The sequence below is a fragment of the Acinonyx jubatus genome, chromosome A3, assembly GCF_027475565.1.
Source record: "Acinonyx jubatus isolate Ajub_Pintada_27869175 chromosome A3, VMU_Ajub_asm_v1.0, whole genome shotgun sequence".
NCBI classification, from domain to species: domain Eukaryota; kingdom Metazoa; phylum Chordata; class Mammalia; order Carnivora; family Felidae; genus Acinonyx; species Acinonyx jubatus.
The window spans coordinates 131,782,056-131,804,473 of NC_069388.1; the positions used below are offsets into that span (position 1 = coordinate 131,782,056).

General features: G+C 40.3%; 1 protein-coding gene across 15 annotated transcripts in view; it reads left to right on the top strand.

The window, feature by feature from the left end:
* KIDINS220 (kinase D interacting substrate 220) overlaps positions 1-20,900 on the top strand; it is a 101,370-nt gene extending 80,470 nt beyond the window's left edge. For 5 of the 15 annotated variants that reach the window (XM_027077819.2, XM_027077822.2, XM_027077823.2 and 2 more), the window contains 5 exons: positions 688-720; positions 5,346-5,477; positions 7,697-7,795; positions 8,796-9,032; positions 11,674-14,697. In XM_027077819.2, coding sequence (XP_026933620.1) covers positions 688-720; positions 5,346-5,477; positions 7,697-7,795; positions 8,796-9,032; positions 11,674-12,936 — 1,764 coding nt within the window. In that variant the 3' untranslated portion in view covers positions 12,937-14,697. Of the gene's footprint in view, positions 1-687; positions 721-5,345; positions 5,478-7,696; positions 7,796-8,795; positions 9,033-11,673; positions 14,698-16,428; positions 16,486-17,395; positions 18,119-18,704 lie in introns of those variants that run through there. The other 10 variants (XM_027077824.2, XM_027077826.2, XM_027077825.2 and 7 more) reach the window with 5 other exon arrangements.
* Positions 20,901-22,418: the final 1,518 nt, after the last annotated feature.

The following is a 22,418-nucleotide window of genomic DNA, read 5'->3' on the forward strand; positions in this document are numbered from 1 at the left end:
TAACAGTGGCATCGGCTTTCAATGGAAGTTTTAAAAAATCTACATCACTGAAATCGTTCTGTTAATCACAGTATGCAGATACTTTCTGCCTTACGTTTAGGATTTCTTGAGCCATAAGGCTCTTAAGGCTTTCTTTTCAAATGGTATTTTAGTGCATCGATCATGTGCCAGATGCCCAGTGAAACAAACCCCAAATCTGAAAAGTAGATTTCTGAACATTAAGCATAGTGTGGCTAGATAATATTTCATTTTATGAGGTGCTCACGTGAATTCCAAGTGCTTAAATCTTATTAGTAAAGTGGTTCTCTTCAGTTGCAGTTTTTAATTAGAATATCTAAATATTAATTTTATACTGGTAGGTGGTAGGAATATTGACTTTTCACAGCAAATTTTATTTACCTGGTTCTCCTGTTGAATGTATGGCCCATGATTTATTCTTTTAATAGAAAGACTATATGTTCTGAGAGTACAGTTTTAATGTTACCAAGAGCATGTTAATGACATCACACTACCCTGTGTGTGTGCGTGTGTGCGCGTGTGTGCAACTGCGCATGTGTGTTCCTTGCCTGGTGCTGCTGCAGAGGTGTCTGAGGGGTGACAAGCGTGCTGCCTGTGTTTATTACATGTGCCTATTTGATGTTTTACTTAAGCTCGTGTCCTTCATTCTGTTTTATTCCTTCCTTAAAGCCGTGTGACTCTGGGTTTAACAAACAAAGAAAGGTACAGAAACTTTCAGTGAAATCTTCTTACTTTTCTTATTAGACTATTAGAAGCAACCATTGGCACCCTCATGCTGGGCTGTTGATACATCTGTGCTTATTTCAGTGCCCGAGTTTATTTTAATAGCCGCTTTTAGCCTTTGCATGGCACTCATTCTGGCTAATCACTTCTAAGCTTATTTAATAAATTTACCAAAACGATAGTGTTTCAGAGTGTAGTTTTAATCTACTTACAATATAAGATAATATAGTTGCATCGAGGCAATTTCAGTCTGTTTTGTTAGCTTTACTTTTCCCTAAAGAAATTCTGACTTGTGTGCATTTTGAAGTTTATATTTAACAGTTTAAACAAACTAACATCTTTTGTATTCAAATATCTGCATTAGAAATTTTTTAAAAATAAATTGTGATATATGTTGAAATGATCTGTTCTAGACTGATAGCTGATATATTTCAAATAAGAATGCATGATAAACTTTAGAATATTACCATTCTGTATTTTGTCAAAGTAATATAATTAGTTTTCTATTCATTTACCTGTTGAATTATTAAGTACTCTTTTTCCTTATCACTTTGGTACTCTTTGTCCTTTTATGAGGTTTCCATCCAAAAATCATTATTTTGATTACTAAGACTCATTTGGTTTCAAAATAATTGTATTATATGTGATTATTTTAAATGTATGTTTATCTATTTGGAGAGAGAGCGCATATGCCTGTACCTGTGCGGCGAGGAGGGTCAGAGAGAGAGGGAAAGAGAGAATCTCAAGCAGGCTCCACACGGTTAGCATGGAGCCCCACACGGGGCTCGATCTCACAAACCTGTGAGATCACGACCTGAGCGGAAATTAAGGGTTGGATCCTTAACTGACTGAGCACCCACACGCCCCTATATGTGATTATTTTAGAAAAGACCTGGCAGGTAATTACCATTTCTCCAATGTAACATATTTTAATTTATTGATAATTTACTCCTCATCTTGAAAAAGTCCTACCTACATATAACCAGGAGTCAGACTCTGGCTTTGGGATCTTATGATCATGTGTGTGTTTATCTTTTCTTATAAAGCTTCTAAAAGTCATTCAGAGAGTGTATATTTTCTGCATCATCCCCAGTGATACAGAAATTATGTTTTAAAATAATTGATAAAATGCAAACGTTTTAAAGGTGCATAAAAGTAAAATTATGTGGAACTTTGTTTTTTCGAAGGACAACAGTGGTATCTATCAGCATTGCTCTATCGCTGAGCTCCCAGATTCTCTGTGGAAATAAGATACTCTAAAAGTTTACGTTTCCCCCCGAGCTGACAGAGTTAATTTGTTCCATGTCTATGATACTTTTCCTTTTTAGCATAGTCAGAAATAGAGTTTTGGGGGGATTAAAAAAACTTTTTACTTTAAAATAATTTTAGACTTAAAGAAAAGGTATAAAAATAGTATTCCCTTCGTGTTAACATCTTTCATGACTGTAGCATACTGTTTAAGAGCAGAAGTTAAAATCGGTACGATACTGTTAACTACCTACAGACTTTGAGTTTCACCGGTTTTCCACTAATGTCGTTATTCTGGCCCAAGAGCCAATCTAGTTGTGTTTGTTTATATTTCTCCTTAGAGTTCTCTGATCTGTGACAGTTCCTTGGTCCTTCCTTGTCTTTCATGACCTTGATTATCGCTTCTGAAGAATACCGGTCAGGTATTTTACAGACTGTCCCTCTGTTTGGGTTTGTCAGCTGGAGGTTATATGTCTCTGGTAAGAGACCCACACGGGTGGTGCCATGCCCTTCTCAGCGCATCCTGTTAGAGGGTCTGTGCTGGGCCGGAGTCTTACTGCTGCTAATGCTAACCTTAATCGCTTGGGTAAGGCGGCCTCTGCCAGGTCTCAACACTGTAAAGTTGTATTTTCCCCTTTTTAACGAATAAATATCTTGGGAGAGATACTTTGATACTCTGCAAATATCCTGTTTCTACTTATACTTTTGCCCATTAAGTTCAGTACACATGGATGCATCTTAGATACAACCACTCTTGTTGTGGTGCTTTCTTAATGGTAACTTTCTCTTTCTTTCTTCTACAATTATTAATTCAATTCTATTAGGAAAAGCTGTCTTTTTATTCCTCAATTATTTATTCAGTTACTTATTTTCACTTAATTATTTCACTTATTCAGTTGTTCCTTTATAGCAGTATGGACTCATTCTATACAGAATAAGTTATAATCCATTATGATAATTATTTTGTTGATCAAGCTGTGACTTTTGAACCAAGAATATGTAAAGCATAAATGCATCCAGAGAGAAGAGACAGGTTGAGGAATAAAAATGTTTGGAAGGCAGCAATGAAGACCATTTAAAAGATGAATATCATTCACCAGTAAAAACAATAAAGTGCCTACGCACGCCGTGACACGGATGAACCTTGAAAACATGATCCTAACTGAAGGAAGCCAGACACAAAGGGTCACATGTTGTGTGGCTCCATTTATATAAAAAGTCCCGGATAGGCAGGTCTAGAGACAGAAAGATTAGTAGTTGACAGGGGTTGGGAATGGATGTTGAAGGGTGGAGAATGACTACTAACGGGTACAGGGATTTCTTTTTAGGGATATGAAAATGTCGCAAAATGGATTGTGGTAATGGTTTTACAACTATGCAAGTATAGTAAAAACCACTGAATCATCCACTTTTAAAGGGAGAATTGTATGGTATGTGAATTATATCTCGATAAAGCTGTTTAAAAGGAAAGGAAGATAAAACCAATATGGTTATTAAGAATTCATAAAAAGCATTTTAAATTTCTATAGTAGATATTGGATAATTAGCATGTTGAATATTGGCTATACTCACCCAGGCAGAAAATAGAACTATGTATAGAGATAGGAAAACCAAATTATGGAAATACTAGTGTTTTGCTGTTAGTATTTTTTGAAGCAGTTGTACCTCGGACCGTATAATCTATGCATGTTTCAAATTTACATTTAATTAAAAACAAACTCTGAGTAAACATGTTTGGTGCAGTATATTCCAAGTCATTAACTTCCAAACTTTTATGGGTCCGTCTCATACTTGTTAACTTGCAGAGATTCCCTAACTGTCATAAATTAATACTCCAACTCCCTGTTCAATACGGTCTCATTCCCTAGCTATATTTATATATAATAAAGATATGTGCTGTGTATATGCTGTTTGTGTGTATGTGCTCTCACATTACAAATAACGTTTAGCAACCGGTTAATAGGCAGTTTGGGCTGTGTTATCGTGTATTTTTGTCCTGATAATGGTAAAAGAGGCAGTAGAAAATATGTTTACACATCCTTGAGGATAGGATATTATTAAATTAGATTGAGTGGTATACAGGGCCGATCATTTGAACGTTGTCTTTATCTGCTATACTAGTTGGTTTGTCTTTTCTTTATTGTGGTTATAGTTTCTTTAAATTTTTTTCTTTTTAAAAATTTTTTAAATGTTTATTTATTATCAAGAGACAGAGAGAGAGAGAGGCAGAGCATGAGCATAGGAGGGGCAGAGACAGGAGGAGACACAGAATGCGAAGCAGGCTCCAGGCTCTGAGCTGTCAGCACAGAGCCCGACTCGGGGCTTGAACTCTCAAACTGAGAGATCATGACCTGAGCTGAAGTCGGACGCTTAACCGACTGAGCCACCCAGGTGCCCCCTAGTTTCTTTAAATTCTTCAAAAATAGTCCGTTGGAACAAGGGAAATAGGAAGTTGTAAGACCTGATAAGTTAGGGTTCTGGTACAAATCTGCTACTAACTAGCTATTTGTTCTGTGACTTTGAAGTCAAAACTTAACCTGTTTAGACCTCAGTGTCCACACCTATAATTGAGGAGATCCATATATAATTGACCACAGGGCAAACACTTCTTTAGTACGTCACCACATTCAGAAGTTGTTTTTCTTCTAAGTAAGTACTAGAATTATTTATTATTGTGATTTTTCTTTTAAATGAAACCACATTTTAATGGATTGTATTTACTTTTACCTGTGTTAAGAAGTAATATTTCTGTTTTATATTTACGTGCTTATTGTATAGATTCTTAAAGGGAAGTTTTAAATTCCTTGGATATAAAATCTGGTCAAGGTGTGAAAACTTCAGCTCTCATAGACTATCAAGCTAGTATGTAGAGACATTTAAAGCTGTTCAGTATAGGCATTTAAAAAATTATTTCATACATTTACCTTTTGTATTTTTATAATACAGTCATCTGAATTTTCCCTCTTTGTTCCTTTTTTTTTCTCTCCTTTTTTTTAACCCCCTGTCGTTCCTGTGATTGAGGGCTGTACCCTACTTTTCTGCAGTCAGGCTGTAAACATTTGAGAAGTTGGCCTAGGCTTCATTCACGGAATGCTCTATCTTCATAGAAAAGTCGTTTTGATCAGGCTGTATTTGCTAGAATACAAGCCGCTCATTAAACTAGAACAGTAGCTAAGTCCGTTCCCTGATGGCATTTTCCCATACTACACATCTTTGTTGTTTTTAACCTTCGTTTGAAAATTTGTTGTTAATTGGAGTACTTCTTGGTGTAACTTCATGAGAGTTTCTCTGTCATGCGCCACATGCATCTGGCACGAAATGCTATTCACACATGTATTTTTCCATGGCTTATCTAGGGGTCAGGCCCAGCCTCAGGAGCAGTGGTATCACTGAATTCAATGAATGTGGATGCGGTATGTGAGAAACTGAAGCAAATAGAGGGGCTGGACCAGAGTATGCTGCCTCAGTATTGTGCAACAATCAAAAAGGTGATGTGCACACTGACCTGCTGACTCAAAGCAGGACCGAGGGTGCGGGGACGGGCTCTGTGGACAATGAACACTTCAGTTCCAGCAGCTCAAAGATGCATTCTCTGTTGCAATGGGAAAGCTCCAAATGGAAACGTGATTCTCGCTCTTTTGTATCCTAAAATTGCCCTACTGGTCCTTAGTTTATAGGTGGATAAAAGACAGTAGCTGTATTACAGTGCTATTGTTTTAATTTTTTTTTAACGTTTATTTTTAAGAGAGAGAGAGAGAGTGACAGAGCACAAGCAGGGGAGGGGCAGAGAGAGAGGGAGACACAGAATCCGAAGCCGGCTCCAGGCTCCGAGCCGTCAGCACAGAGCCCGACGCGGGGCTCGAACGCACTAACTGTGAGATCATGACCTGATTTGAAGTCAGATGCTTAACCAGCGGAGCCACCCAGGCGCCCCGCAATGTTATTTTTTAAATGATCGACTATAAGTAAAAATGCCTTGATGAGAAATACAAAGCTCTGAGGAACTTCACATCTAGATAAACAGTAACTCATGTCTCCAATATGCAACACAGAACATGTAAAGGCTTTTTCTGTTATATTTTCTTTGTATTATGTGTGACTTAATAATTATCAGAGTAAACCACACTTGCTTCATTTTCCCCAAGTTCTCACTTTTATGTGTTAATAGGACTTAGGAGTATGTCCCATTTGATGAACCCTCATAGGTTTGGTGTGCGAGGCTCACATGCATGAGGAAGTTTATTCCTCCTATGTCCTATTCTTCCTACTCTCCCGGCCACCGCAAAGGTGGACAGTGACGCCTGGGATTCAGGGGAGGCTTCCCATATTGTACAAGCCTGCGTCCCTGTTAGAGTGGATATTTGCACTAAGTTATGCTTTTTCTTTTACTACAGTAGAGTAGAACATTAGTTAGAAGCCTCTACTTCAAAGAATGGCATCTAAAAAAGTTTTGTAAAGAATGATGAGCATGTAAAATGAGATACCATTTTACTAATCTTAACTTACGTTTAGTCGGAAAGGTTTCAGATGATGTCAGTTTCCTTACAGATCTAGTTAGTGCTGATGCCTGTTTGCAAAAGCATCAAGCATTGCCTTCCCAAGGTACAAACCTGACTCTCTCCTCCGGGCCACTTGGGTAGTATCAGGAAAGGATGAGGCCTCCAACTTGAATCGTGGGCAATTTTGTTTCCATCTTGACAGCATTTTCTTTCCACTCAGCTCTTTACTGACAGCCCTGGCTTCTGAGGCCCATCTTAGCCCTGGTTTTTTAAGTGCTGCGAACTGCTTTGCATTTCTGCAGCAGGACCTCTGTCATGGGCTTGCTCTGTGCACTTGTGTCTTCACAATTAACTTGAGTGAGCAGAGGAGGGGCAGAGAGAGGGAGAGAGGATCCCAAGCAGGCTCTGCACTGTCAGCACAGAGCCCCATGCTGGGCTCAATCCCACGAACCGTGAGATCATGACCTGAGCTGCGATCAGGAGTCAGACGCTCACGTGACTGCGTCACCCAGGCGCCCTCATTCTGTCGGTTTTTAAACACAAGTAGTCCGTAATTTTACCACAGTTAATAAAACCAGGCTTTGTATTTTGTAAAATCAGCCAAGGTACCTATTATTAATAAAGAAAATTTCATCCGTTCTTTGGGAGAAACTAGAATTATAGAGACCCAATGTGATACATTTTTGGTGAATTCAATAAATTGGGAAATTAGTGGGTGGACATTCTTCATGGCTGAAGTTATCTAACATAGCTGATAAACAAGCTTGTCAGAACTTACCTCACTTGGAACTTAGTCTGTGACTGACACACTAACAAGGACAGATGACTCTGCCCCTCCCAGAAGCTTCGGTTCGTGTTCATATGTTACAAGATTAGAAGAGACGAACTAACACCTGTGTTTATTGCTCATGACAGGGTGTAAGTAGTTTGGGAAATAGTTGGGAGGGTTAGGTCTCGGGTTGGTCCCTGAAGAGTGATTTGTATTACTTGCGTGTTAAGACACTTGGAAAAAATACGGAGTGGTGGATATTGATCAAAGTCAGCTTGTGTATTATATTATTACATAGGCTAATAACCTTTTTTAGGTCAGTGTTTTCTAGTCTGTAATGACTTTTTTTAGTGCTAGTGGAAAGGTACTTTTTAATCGCTACTGTTTCAGAATATCTCATATTTTCTTTGTTTTTCTACTTGCATTTGTTTTCATTCAGGCAAACATAAATGGCCGTGTGTTAGCTCAGTGTAACATAGATGAGCTGAAGAAAGAGATGAATATGAATTTTGGGGACTGGCATCTTTTTAGAAGCACGGTAAGATATCTTATATTTATGGAATTATTTACAGTAGCGTATAAGGCAAGCGCTGATCAGCACTGGCCTAAACTGCTGTTTTTCTGTATTCTCGTAGACAGAATATCCACAGCAGTGTGTGGTAACCTTTGTCTTTCGGACATTTCACTCGGAAATTTGGGGAAGAGGCAACCTGCCAATTCTCCACGCTTTCACTGACGAAGCCTTTTTTCTTTGACCTGCCTCTAGCCAGGCTCTCTGTGCCTCTAGGCCTCAGCCTCGGTGTCTGGCCTTGCCAGGCCTGCATCGCCCAGTGTTAGCAAGGATCACGTGAAGTCGGTTTAGAAAGGACTCCCACCCGCGCTATCTGATAGCCTTTGGTACCCGATCACACCCCTCGTTCCCCATCACCCCCTAGATGATATCTGATCACCCTGGCCTGCCTTTCGGAGAGTCCTGTCAAGTTAGTTTGGCCAGAATTCCCTTGACCTTGGTGTTTCCTCTTGGAGATTTTCCACCCGCCGACCCCCACCCCACTCCTCGCTTGTCCACACTGCTTTCCGGATTGGGCTCAGGGCTGTCTTGAGCTCTCTTTTCCCCGGTTGCAATAGTTGCTGATTAGAATCTGTTTCACCGTATCAGCTACTCTCTGGCTCTGCTTCTCTTTGGCACACCACAGTTGCATTCTGTTTGTTAAATGTTAACACAATATAAACTGAATTTTGAACTAAAGTAGTAATAACATCGGAGTCAAGTTAAATTTTAAACTAAAGTAATAATAACACAATGGCCAGATTAGCGCACGATGTACACGTGATGATTTTGCCACTACTTCTTTTAGTGTCACTGAAGTGAAAGATAAGCAGATACATTTCAAATCCATTAGGAACTCACAAGAAGTCTGCCTTTTCATTTTCATTACAGTAACTTTATAGTGTTTTATTTTTTTTTAATAATTTTTGAAGCTCCTAAACTGTGATTTGTCAGTGTGGGTATTGATGTTCTTTTTCCTTCCGTTAAGGTACTAGAAATGAGAAGTGCGGAAAACCAAGCGGTCCCCGAAGACTCGCGTTTACTTAGTGAGAACAGCAGCGGCCCGGTTCCCCACGGCGAGTCTGCTCGGCGCTCCTCCCACAACGAACTGCCTCATACTGAGCTTTCCAGTCAGACCCCCTACACGCTGAACTTCAGCTTTGAGGAACTGAATACCCTTGGCCTCGATGAAGGTGCCCCACGTCACAGTAATCTAAGTTGGCAGGTATTTATTAAATGTCATTTTTCACATTACTGAAGAGGGAGGGCGATACTTAATTCACTGAGAATATCTTGGTGCGTTGATGTGGTCATTCGGAAAATACTTAGTGAGCACCTCCGTGAACAAGACAGAGGGCCCCCTGTTTTCAAGAAACTGTACTTTTCTGGAGGGGACAGTCAGTAAAATAAAGAAAAAATAAGACCATTTTGGAAATGGGTAAGAACTGTTACAATAGCGCACTAGGGTAACAGCATAGAGAGTAAATGGGAGCCGGGCTACTTTGGTTGGGCTGTCGATAGAGTTCAGGCTTCGCTTGCTATTTTTCCTGTGAAAGTCAGTAGTCAGGGGCTAAGATACATCTCTGTTGGAAAATTGCCACATATTACCCCTTTGAACAGCATAATTTGGTTTTCAGTACATATGCCCAGTGTGTAGGGATCCTCGTTTTCTTTCTATCATCTGAGGTGAGCAATGGGTGAGTTCCACTTTCCGGTGTTCTTAGCAGAGAGAGGCCAGGTGAGAATGAGGAATAAAGAGGACCGTGAGAGACACATGAGATGGAGTGAGGAGAAGGTAAGAAAAAGAAACTAGGCGAAAACAGAGCAGGTTGCAGAAGAGAGGACAGGCCAGGGAGGAAAAGCAGTAAACAGCCACCACAAGAAACCGTTCTGAGAGGGAGTGAGTGGTATTTAGGAAAAGCGGTACCTGGTAGGTCTGCCATTTTTAAGAGGGTTTGGTTTAGTCTGGTAGTAAACACATTTTGTTGTTGTTGTTGTTGTTGTTGTTGTTGTTGCTGCTGCTGCTGTTATCTTTTAATATATGCCGGAACCTTTTTCTTTATGTTGGGAAACCATCTTATAATCGGGTACTGACTGAGATAAAAATTCCCTTCTTTCATGAGAAGATGTGTTCACACTTGACCCTTTTGTCCCTGTGTTTCTACCAACAGTGCTTCCTTTCTTTTCCCTGGAATGCCTTTTAGCATTCCTTAAGAAATCCTCATTCTCTGCTTTTCCATACTTGGCATTTCCTACCGTGACCTGGAAACCCATGGCCTTCCCATTAATGCGGCGGCTCTCAAACTTTGCCGTAATCTCAGAGTCGCTTTGCACTTTTCAGAATTACCCAAGACCCCGGATAGCTTTTGTTTATGTGACTTGTGTCTGTCAGTATTTACCATATTAGAAATAAAAACGGAGAAACTTTAGAAATATTTATGAATTTATTTAAAAATAAACACATTACATGTTAACATAAATAACATTTTCATGAGAAATGACAATATTTCCCAAACAAAGCAAACTTTAGTGAAAATGGGATTGTTTTGCAAATCTCTTTAATGCCTGGCTCAGCAGAAGGCAACCAGACCCCCATATCTGCTTCTGCATTAAATCTCTTGTGGCCTCACGTGTCATGGAGCCTCTGGAAGGCCTGCTGGACACTGTTGTGGGACCGAGAGTGAGAGACAGCTGGCATTGTCATAGGACGTTCTTTTGGGAGTTGTTTAGACCTCATGGATTCCTGAAGCCTTGTGGACACAGTGCATGTGAGAGCGGAGAAGGGTGCTCTCCTTATGGTCTCAATCCACTGGCAGGGGCCCTTCTCAAGGAGATGGGTCATGTCCTCCCTGTGGAAGACTCCTCTCCTTGTTTCTGCTTCATGGCTCCAGCCTTTGCTCTTGTCCCTTCTAAGACTTCCTTGATTCTTTTTCTTCAATTTCCCTCCTCTTTTTCCTAATCTGTAGTCTTTACTCCTTATTTATTAGCTTTTCTGAGATCTAAAGCATTTCTAATCCTAAAACTTCACATTGGAAATCAAACTTTTAAAAATACCTCATTTCTCTGTTTACTGGGATCTGACTGTTGGCCTCATGGCTTCCATTTCTGTTCATTTGGATCCTGTGTTTGTCTTTTCTATTGCACTCTATGCTTTAATCCTTTAAAATTATTATTGTTATTGCTTGGCATTTACAGTACATTTTCTTAACTGAAATTTGGCAGTAACTTTACATCATACAAATTAGGTAAAGTTTCTTTTTTTTTTTAATTTCAAGGGTATTTAGCAAATAATTCTTTTTTTCCTATTAAAATTTTTTTTTAATTCCAGTTAGCTAGCATTCAGTGTAATATTAGTTACAGGTGTACAATATAGTGACTCAACACTTTCATACAACACTCGGTGCTCATCAGAGAAAGTTTCTTTTTAAGATACATTGAAGACTTGAGTATTTTGTTTTTGAGATATATGTTAACCCTAATCTTCTTTGTCTTCCCTAAGAGGAATTTTTATGTTATATCAATGAAGGTGATTTTTACCTTAAATAAAAGTTAAAAGTTTGATGTTCTAAAAACAAATGCTAAGATTATTTGCTAATATAACCTTTAATTATACTTTAGAAGATTAATAATAAACTAATTTTATTAAAATTATATAAAGCTTTCTAATAACAGTAAAATTATCCATAAGTTCCCAGCTTTTATTAAACTGTGTTATGTACAATTCTTTTAAAGGAATTTGGTATTTTGAGGACACTAAAAATTCTGCGTGTACATATATATTTCCTAAGTTGATATTTATGCCTTTTTATTTATTTTTTTTTTTTGCTTACTTGAATTCTTAAATTTATTTTTTTCTGTCTTCACAGTCACAAACTCGCAGAACCCCAAGTCTTTCGAGTCTCAATTCCCAGGATTCCAGTATTGAAATTTCAAAGCTTACTGATAAGGTGCAGGCCGAGTATAGAGATGCCTATAGAGAATATATTGCTCAGATGTCTCAGTTAGAAGGGGGTACAGGTTCTACAACAATTAGTGGCAGATCTTCTCCACATAGCACATATTATCTGGGTCAGAGCTCATCAGGGGGCTCCATTCATTCTAATCTAGAACCAGAAAAAGGGAAGGATAGTGAACCAAAGCAAGATGATGGAAGGAAGTCATTTTTAATGAAGAGGGGAGATGTTATAGATTATTCTTCATCAGGGGTTTCCACCAATGATGCCTCACCCCTGGATCCTATCACTGAAGAAGATGAGAAATCTGACCAGTCTGGCAGTAAGCTTCTCCCAGGCAAGAAGTCCTCAGAAAGGTCAAGTCTCTTCCAGACAGATTTGAAGCTTAAGGGAGGTGGACTGCGCTACCAGAAACTTCCAAGTGATGAAGATGAATCTGGGACAGAAGAATCAGATAATACTCCATTGCTCAAAGATGATAAAGATAAAAAAGTTGAAGGGAAGGTAGAGAGAGTATCCAAGTCTCCAGAACACACTGCAGAGCCAATTAGAACCTTCATTAAAGCGAAAGAATATTTGTCAGATGCTCTCCTGGACAAAAAGGACTCATCCGATTCAGGAGTCAGATCCAGCGAAAGTTCTCCCAATCACTCTCTTCACAACGAAGGGGCTGATGATTCCCAGCTTGAAAAGGCGAATCTCATCGAGCTTGAAGATGACAGCCACAGTGGAAAACGGGGAATACCGCACAGCTTGAGTGGCCTGCAAGATCCAATCATAGCTCGGATGTCCATTTGTTCCGAAGACAAGAAAAGCCCTTCCGAATGTAGCTTGATAGCCAGCAGCCCTGAAGAAAACTGGCCAGCGTGTCAGAAACCCTACAATCTGAACCGAACACCCAGTACTGTCACTCTGAACAACAACAGTGCACCAGCTAACAGATCTAATCAGAGTTTTGATGAAATGGAAGGAATGAGGGAGACTTCCCAAGTCATTCTGAGGCCCGGTTCTAGTTCCAACCCAACTGCTCTTCAGAATGAAAACCTAAAAAGCATGACGCATAAGCGAAGCCAGCGTTCAAGTTACACAAGACTCTCCAAGGATTCTTCAGAGCTCCATGCAGTGGCCTCCTCTGATACCACAGGCTTTGGAGAGGAAAGAGAAAGCATTCTTTAAGAAAAACAAGCGAGAGCAGAGTGGGATTACTGTACCCCTGTGACAAAGTTGACCCGTTTTTATAGTGAATCCATCCATGTATGTCATCTTTGTACGTTTCACTCACAAATAATTAACGCATGGGAAGGTCTTTGGTGAAAGAAACATACACTATACCACAGAGGAAAGTGTAAGAAAGGGTGGTTCATCACTCACCCTCCACTGTCTTTGTAATTAGAAGCTTAAAAACCCACCGTTGTTATTGAGCCTTTCATTGGCACACAGCCCCATAAAATTTCTCGTGACAAGGTCTAAGTATAAAGATAGGTCGGAAATATTTTATTAGACACAAAGGGTGTGGTTTGCCGAAGAAAATGAAAGCTAGAGACTCCTTTTCTACAGCATCCCCTCATCAAACATTCAAAGGAAGACATGACGTTAGATGAACCAGAAGCAACTTTTGCTCTTAGAGGGTAAGAGACAAGAATTTATAGGTTATGGAGTAGCCCAGAGACTAAAGGTAAATGCTCTATAAATTGAGAACCGGCGTTCTATATGATAGATGAATGGTTTAACAAGGGCTTTAAGCATTAATAAGAAGATGATGAACAGCGCTCAAAATGGAGCCCCAGTGACGGGACCTTTGTGAGCCTACTAGGAGAGTGGCCTGCGGGGAGGGGCCAGGAACCTCCCTAGGACCTGGACCCGTCCCCCAAATCCCAGACCTGGCTACAAGCACCATCCGCCTGCTTGAGGACTCATGCTGGTCTTTTCCGTGACTCTTTTCAGCTGTGTGCCCAATTTTTCATAGCCTAGCGGTGAGAGGGAGAAACATGAATTCTTTCTCTGGAGAATCAGGGAGGCATGGGTGATATAGAGGCACTAACAAATATTCATGGAACGAGAGAATGAGGAAATACTTATGTCAGAAAGGTCGGTGTCACTTGACAGATGACAGGGAAATGTTTAATTAGGTAAAACTAAATTATTGCCTTCTCTCCAGGCAGAGTGTAGATTAAGCATCTACTTCATCTATTCCTAAATTAGCATGCTAATCCCGGGGAGCAGGGGGAGGACCAGAAGAAAGGATACACTTCTTTAAAAAGTTTAAAAACGTAACAAGACAAGGGTAAAGAGCAGATAAGACCGGTGAGATTTTCCATTTATTGTTAGCGGGGTTAAGAGAATGATCACATTTAAGTATCGTACAAGAAATGGACCTTGTCATCATGCGTTGAGTATTTTTGTTGTTGTTTTGACATAGCTTATTTATGTAGAATTAATTTTGGCAGTGTATCCGCAGTCACAGATAAGATCATAGATCGTAGGTGTGCCATTGCCCAAATTTAGTGTTGCATTTGTGATGGTTTTCACTGAATAGATTTTTATTAATATACTGAATAAATTACTTAGTTGACCAGTCACTGCACTAAATAGTTGCTGTTTGGGGGTTTTATGGCCTTGATGTGGAAGTATAACCTAACATTTTCTTAAGGTGTTCATTTCGCATGACTTTAACAAATGTTTTTAACCAGTTTTTAAAAGGCAGGATGTTATTGGCATTATATATTGAAATGTTAACATTTTAGTATTAATAGTGCTTATTGGTTTGCAATATTGTATAATTCGTAATTATTTCAGAGGCAACATTTTGTTCTTTTTCCGGTGAGTAAATGCAGCCTAAGATCACTGTAGTACGTTCTTTACGCTGTTTGTGAAGTTACTACTAGAGTGTTAAGTGTACCACTAGATTTAGAAAACAATAAAAAAAATTGCATGTTATTCTGACTCATGAATTTTTATTCACTACAGTGATGATTCACATTTTGATTACAAATGAAAGAGTAATTTGTGTGTCTGTTTTGTCGTATGTGTGCGAAGTTCGTGAAAGGCGTTCAGGTTCATGGAGCAGTCGCACATCTGGCAGACACCTTCGGGGCTCCCCACGAGTCTTCTGGAGAGAGCATGGCTCCTAGGTCCCTGTGCCTGAACGGTGCTTTACTGAAGCATTGCTGCCCAGTAGCACAACTCTGTACTGTGCGTTTCTGTAGCTGGAAGAACTAGGTTGTCCAGGTCCTGGGAAGATGTCAGTTTCATTGTTCTGTGAACATTATGGAAAAGTTTTCTTTTTCATACTCTTAACAGAAATTGACAAACCAGATGGGTTATTGAGTCATACCATCATTCCTTTGAATGTGTGTCTGTGTGTGTGTGTGTGTGTGTGTGTGTGTGTGTGTGTGTGTCTATTTATAAGATACAGCTCAGTCTGATTCTCACAAAGGTGAAGCTCTGCTTTAAGCTGGGTGGAAAATGATAAGAAAATTGGTGTTTTGATCTTGCTCGTCCCTTCGATTCTGCATCATTTAGAGTTTTACCATATTTTATAAACCACTCTACCTTCACTTTAAGCCACAGATAGTTCTGTTCACGTAGCAGAACGTGAAGGCAGACCATTCACCTTGGACGTGTGGAGTGGTATGCAGGGGCATAGCCCTTCCGCAGGAGACTGGAAATGGAAGCAAACTATTGCTTTCTCTCAATATACTTCTTACAGTGCTGAGTGTTTAAGAGTCAGCTCCCAAATTCTGGGAGATTGAAGCGTTTGGAACTGAACCAGCATTTCCAAAATTGACAGGAAAATCTGTTTTTGTGTTCTCTTTTACTTATGTGAGTTTTAGATAGCAGTCAATACTTTTAGTGGACTAGCCAAATAATTTTAGAAATTTATTTGCTAAAATTCTCAACTTGAGAACTCTTTTAGATCATTTGCATGTCGCAGTGCTGCAGTAAAATATATTTGTAATCATGATTTTTTTTTTCTTACAAATACTAACCATTAGGAAATATTGTTTGAATGAAATTATTTTTCTGGCTAAAATACTAAACTTAAAAGGTTTTAAGACTTCGTAGTTTTTGGTTACACCAGGAATTCTCAGCCTATTTAGAAGTATCTTACAATTTTAAAATCTCTGAATTCCTGGCTCACTCTTGAGGTAATCAACAGACCTACCCAGAAAAGGGAGAACTAGAGAGCACTGTTTCCCTTTACTTTATGGATGAGTGACACTGAGGGAAAAGCAGGTGAAAGGGAAGGTGCGATAAAATCAACTTCTTTGGCAAACACTTGGGACTGAACATCTCCGCTCCTTTACTTCCCACCTGCCCTTCTACACATATGCTGACATCTGGCAGGAGGGGAGAAACGGGGAAACTTTCTTGCCTGGGGTAGGGCTGAGGGCTGGCTAACCTGGGGTGGGCTATTTGAAATGATTGCATTTTTAATTTCCAGGTTGTGGTGCCCCCTACATTTCCCTACCCCATAGTTTCAAGCATAGGCCATCATTGTGCAAATTAATTGAAATGTAGAAGTTTATATATAACAGTGAGCCCACACTGGATGATCTTTTTTTTAATGGTTCATCACTTCAGAAAGGTTGAGAATCCTTGGTTGAGACTGATTAACTAGAAAGAGAAGCTAAAATCTTACATGATTTTAAACCCTTTCATGTCTAGGAAGAAAACGCTGCCCTTGAGATAGATACATCTTCAGAGGATCCAATTTAAACTAAGGTATGTAAAAAATTAGTTTTCAAATTCAACTAGTTTTAAGCCAGCGGTTGCAAACAATTCTCACCAGTTAGAGAATTTATATTCTTCCTGCTTTAAGAAACTGGGTTAAGTAAGACACATTTAAAGCCATCGCTGGAAAGCATCCGCTGTCCCCTACGAGGCCAAAGCTTTTTAAAGTAAAACTCCTAGTAAAGCACAGCCTTGGTTTACACCATCACGAGTGTGATGTGCCCAGGTTCACGTGGTGGCCGAAAGAGCTCATTAACACGGCCCTAGTCTCACTTGGGTGGAGAGGACTTCCTGAATGGAACTTGGGTGGCTTATATGATTAGCTCCATCCTGAATTTCCAGTTACAGTGAGGCATTAAGAAAACAAAGAATTTATAAGAATAAAAGGGTGCATGGAGAGGGAGGAGATTATTTCCAGACTTGTGTCAGAAGTCAGTAAAAATGTCAATGATTTGATCTCACTGGAGTGAAGACAAAAGTTGGAAAAAACATGAATTACATACTATTGTACGCTAAAGGCAGTGGATTGCTTTAAAGCACACAAACTGTTCTTAATGTGCCTGTGGAGTATGATCAGCCGTCATTTGTTTACCAAGAACACACTTAGGTCCTGCATTTTCGGAGGCTAAATCTAGTTTTTGTAGTGCCCTTTACGCTAGCGATAGACGCCAGGAGTCCTTTCTCAGTTTTGCCGAGATTTAACAAAACATGAAATAATACTTCAACTGAATAATTGAAACTGGAATAAATGAAAATTTACTTTTAAAAAAGAATATGGCACTGTATGCTCCATATTCAAATCAAGAAGCTGCTTGAAGTAAGTAAGATCGCCTCGATTTCCCGCTATCATTTTCTAATCCTAACATGGAATTTGTACTGATTTACCTTGTTTTCTTTCAAGGCAACAGGGGCTCTAGATCTTAAGTGTCCTGCCCGTAGACCCTATCTCGTGGCAATTCGGGTAGCTTCTCACAGTCGGCTCCTCGCCAAACATAAGGGGTAACGAAGACGCTACCGATTACCACTCAGTAATCCCGCTACCCGCTCGCTGGAGAAGAGAGACTGGCTCACCTCCACCAGTTTTCTTTGTGGCTAGCAGTTGTAAAATTTGAATTCGTTTCAATGAAGTGTTCCATTTATGCAATTTTAGATAAAAGCCCAAACGTGTAGCAAAAAGCATGTGAATGGATTCAACATAACCTAACATTTCATGTCTCGTAGCATCTTCTTGGTCAAGTAGCTAGTAAAAGTTAGATTGTTATTTTCAAAATTATAGCTCCTGACACTAGTACCTTTTTAGCTATGCTTCTGAGAATTCACACGCAGCATATTGTTACGGTTAATGCATATTAAACTCTTTGTGTTTTTTAAAAAATTATTTTCTTTTTGAGTTCTTTGTGTTTTTCTTCCTCTACTTTTTACCTGAGTTCTTTTCACTCTTTTTTTTTTTTTTTGTCTTAAGTCGTTTTTGTTGTTGTTGCCGTTGTGTTTACATTGTTCTATATCCATCCTATTTTACCAAAAAGCGTTCCTTAGAGCAGCAGATCGGGAAAGACCCTCATTACCTTTTAGACCAAACCTCGGATTTCAGACAGCCAGCGGACATTCAGTCAGCACTTGTGACGTGAGTGAATAAAGTCTACCGTAAACTGGGAGAGTGCCCACACATCCTACACTGTGTCTTAAAAATACTGAATTGGGGGGCGCCTGGGTGGCTTAGTTGGTTAAGTGTCCGACTTTCGGCTCAGGTCATGATCTTACGGTTCGTGAGTTTGAGCCCCGCGTCGGGCTCTGTGCTGTCAGCACAGAGCCTGCTTCGGATCCTCTGTCTCCCTCTCTCCGCCCCTCCCCCCCCCAAAATAAATAAACATAAAAAAATAATTAAAAAACTGAATTGGAATGCTTTTATGCCGCGGCTTGTGCTGCGGTCCTTGCAGCCCCCACCCACTCTCCCCTCCCTTTATGCCGCCCGCTACCCGTCTGGCCCCTAAGCTTTTCTGTTTGTGACTCTGGGAGTCCGCCAGGACATTTTCACCAGGCTCTGTTAAGACTCCCAGGGAAGGATCTCCACAGCCCATCTTGATAATCCATGCGGATGTGTTTTTAATCCTCTCAAGCCCTTTGTTTAGCCCTTGGTGGAGATGCCCATCGTATAAATTAACATCATTGTGGAGTCAGATTAAAATGCTTCACTCTACATTTTACTTTAGGACGTTGGAAATATTTTCAGGTGTAACTTAGCACGCACATGTTTTCTCTGAGCCCCGTGGGACCACATCATTATAATGAGGACCTTGCTCTGAGAGCCATCTCAGAGACTCTGGTATGTAGGCTCACCCACTACAGCTTGGTCTTCCAGCCTTTCTTTCGGGAGGATTCTTTACTGTGTTCCCTGGCCACCCGTCATCGCTCTCTGCCGTCCGTGTCTCTGTCTCGGGGGGCCTAAGTGTGACCAACAATGAGCATGTTATTCTGGGATCCTATCCTGAATACTTCATACACGAGCCGGCCATCATGTGTTTGAAGATTTCTTCAGGAAAGTAGGCTAACGGCTATAACAACCCCCAAATCTCCTGGACTCAGTACCGTTGAGGTTTATTTCTTCTTACTCCTGTGACAGTTCACTGTCATCTAAGTTGGCATAGAGCCTCGGAGACTCACGCCCCTTCATCTGTGGCGTCACCAGGTTCCAAGGCCTCAGAGTCCTCTGTCCATCTCCCACGTTCCTTGGACACACGAGAGCAGAGAGCGAGGAGGGCCGCACACCAGCAGTGAGCTCCATCCAGGCCAGGAGGTGATGTAGATGCACTTCCGTTGGCCTTCCTGAGTCATGTGGTAGCACTCAGCCACAAGGGAGGCTGGGAGTTAGGTGAACTGTTTCTGCTCTGCACAAAGAGCCAACATTTTGGCGAGCACGTGGGAGTCTTTTCTACTTCGGTACTTGATGTGGATTATCTGTGGCAGATTAAATACCGTGACCCATCTTGTTTTCAACGTTAACAGCAGTTAGTTCTTTTTGTTGACATCTCTTTTAAAATTTACTTTGTATGTGGTTTTCCTTCTGGTAGAGAAGTCTGTTAAAATTATAACACCTCACCTAGAAGGATTTTAGGGGAGGTTGGTTTTCAGTTAGCCAGTTCTTTCTGTGCATCCAATAAATTTAACAGATTTCTAACGTGGAGCAAATTGCAGGGAGAATTAAGCAAGGTTACAAATGGGAAAAGAATAATGTTTCACCTTCCCTAGAATTCTTTTCTGTCCAAAGACTGTCAGATCATCCAGAATCTGCCCAACTTTCTGTTGCTATGGATTCTTTGAACTTTCTTCCTCCTGGCACAGAGCCAACAGCACCCCCTGGCTGCTTTTCCTTGTGCTTGAGATGTGGAAGGATGTGGTGCTGGAAGGTTCCCGCCCCCCGGGGTGGGGCCTGGTAGTTGCAAGAAGCTAGACCCCTGTTAGCGACCACTCCTAATTGGGGAAACAGAGCTCCCACCCTTAGAAGTCAGTGGAAAATTAGACTTTAGGCCCATAATTTTGTTCTTAAACTCTTCTGTAGTCTAACTCTCTTGACCACTTTCCAGTTTTTTCCCATCAGTATTTCATCGATTCTAAGATGCCCTTTTTTTCACGGTGTGACCTTTCTGAAACATCTTCACAACCAACAGCATCAATGGCAGCATCGCTCCTTAACATTTCCTAAGGTAACGACACCTCCTCCAGTTGATGAGGTCTTGTTTGGTTGATAAAACATGATATTATTTTAATATATGGCACGGTCATGTTGAATTGCACTTTAAGCAATAGCAATGAGCTGGTGATGATTTGTATGTCACCGACGTCCGAAAGTCACCATTTTATGTTGAATATTTGTGTTATCAGTCATTGCTCATCCTGTATTCATTTTGGATACTTAAAGTATTGTTATGCATTTATTATAATAAAATAACTTACAGTTATTGAACACACATTATGCGCCTGACAATGTTCTAAGAGGCTTATACGTATGAACTGATTTCATCCTCACAACGACTTCATAAAGTAATTACTATTATCCTCAATTTGCAAATGAGAAACTGAGTGACAGAGAGACGAAGGTCACATAGCAGTGAAGTGATGGGGTCAGGTTCCAAGCCCCGGCAAGGTGGTTCTAGAATGCCCATTCTTCATGCTACATTTATTTTATTGTTCTTTAGCTGGTTCGGGATGGGTCAGTTCTTACATTTTTCAAGAGAGATCTTAATTTTAGCTTTATTTGCTGCACCATCATCATTGTCTATTTGTTTTTAAAATAGGGTTTGGGGTCTCTCTGTTTTGTTTTAGAAAGATGGAGATCTAAAAATAGTCTATAGTCCTGTAGATAACATTTATAGAGAAAAAAAAATTTTAACATCAAACACCTTTGTTCCTGCTAATGATTTTGGAACAATGTCGGAGTTTTGGTTAAAAATTTATTGACTTTAAAAACATCTTTTATTCCAGTATTATTGATGGATTAGACCACTACATTAAAGTTTGCACATAACGTTGAAAATGATTCATTTTCTTTGCAGTCTTATTGTTATTTGGCTTTCTTACACTTGCTCTTCTGTATGTCTACTGTCAGTGTTCTGTATTAGATTATATCCTAAATACTACAATATGTATTTTTCTTTATATCCTATTATTGAACAGAATTAATGCTTAATAAATGTTAATAGATAAGTAACATATATCTACTTAAAAATCATTATTACTGCAGTAGAGTTTTTTAATGATTCTGGTCACTGCCTCCTTTTTTTTTTTTTTTTTTAATTAATTATTTTTGAGAAAGAGGGTACACGCAGGGAGGGGTGGAGAGATGGAGAGAGAGAATCCCAGGGCTGACCCAGGGCTCAGATTCATAAACCATAAGATCATGACCTCCACTGAAGTCGGATGCTTAACCTGCTGAGCCACCCAGGTGCCTCCTAAGAAGAGAAAAAGGAAAATAGGCAATGCTGGGCTCTTTGTGCTTCATGATATCAATGAGTCATGAGACGAGGCAAGAAACCAATAGACACGCCAGTAATGTTGGGCGGGCAGTGGTTTGAGGTGGTGGTCAGGTGACACTCTAGTTGTGGATAACTGTCTGCCTAGTAATTTGAGCGCTTCCTTGAGCCAGATAGTGTTAAAAGTACTTCCCGTGGGCCAACTCCTTAAGTTCTAACCTGCTGATGGACTAGATACTATTATTATCCCTAGTTTACAAACATGGAGACTGAAATGCAGGAAGTTATCACTTTTACATAAACTTATGTGCATTATATTTTTATAACAGTTCCTTCCTTAAAACACTGGCATTATTATTATTACTATCTTCGTTTTTTTTAAATTATTTTTTTAACGTTTATTTATTTTTGAGACAGAGAGAGACAGAGCATGAACGGGGGAGGGTCAGAGAGAGGGAGACACAGAATCGGAAGTAGGCTCCAGGCTCTGAGCTGTCAGCACAGAGCCCGACGCGGGGCTCGAACTCCCGGACCGCGAGATCATGACCTGAGCCGAAGTCGGCCGCTTAACCGACTGAGCCACCCAGGCGCCCCTATCTTTGTTTTTGAGAAAACTGAAGACTTGGGGGTTTGAGACCCACCCCCAGGATCACCCAGCAAGTAAACAGAAAACACCAACCCTGCTTTTCTGACACATCTGGTGATTTTCCCGTCACACACCACACTGCCTGCTTCTCTTCCCCCAGTGCCCATCACTGTGCCCCGCGTGGGTCTGTGATGTTTCCGTCGTCCATACTCCCTCGTCGTAGAAAACGGTAGTGGAGAGGAGTAAACGTGTCTGGGTCTTCACGCTCAGCTGAACGAACCCCAGGTTTTCCACAGAAGCTCTGTGTCCTTCCTCCCTACCGTTCCCGGAACCACGGCAGCCTGGGTGCTAGGCAGTCACGTGCTCCAGAT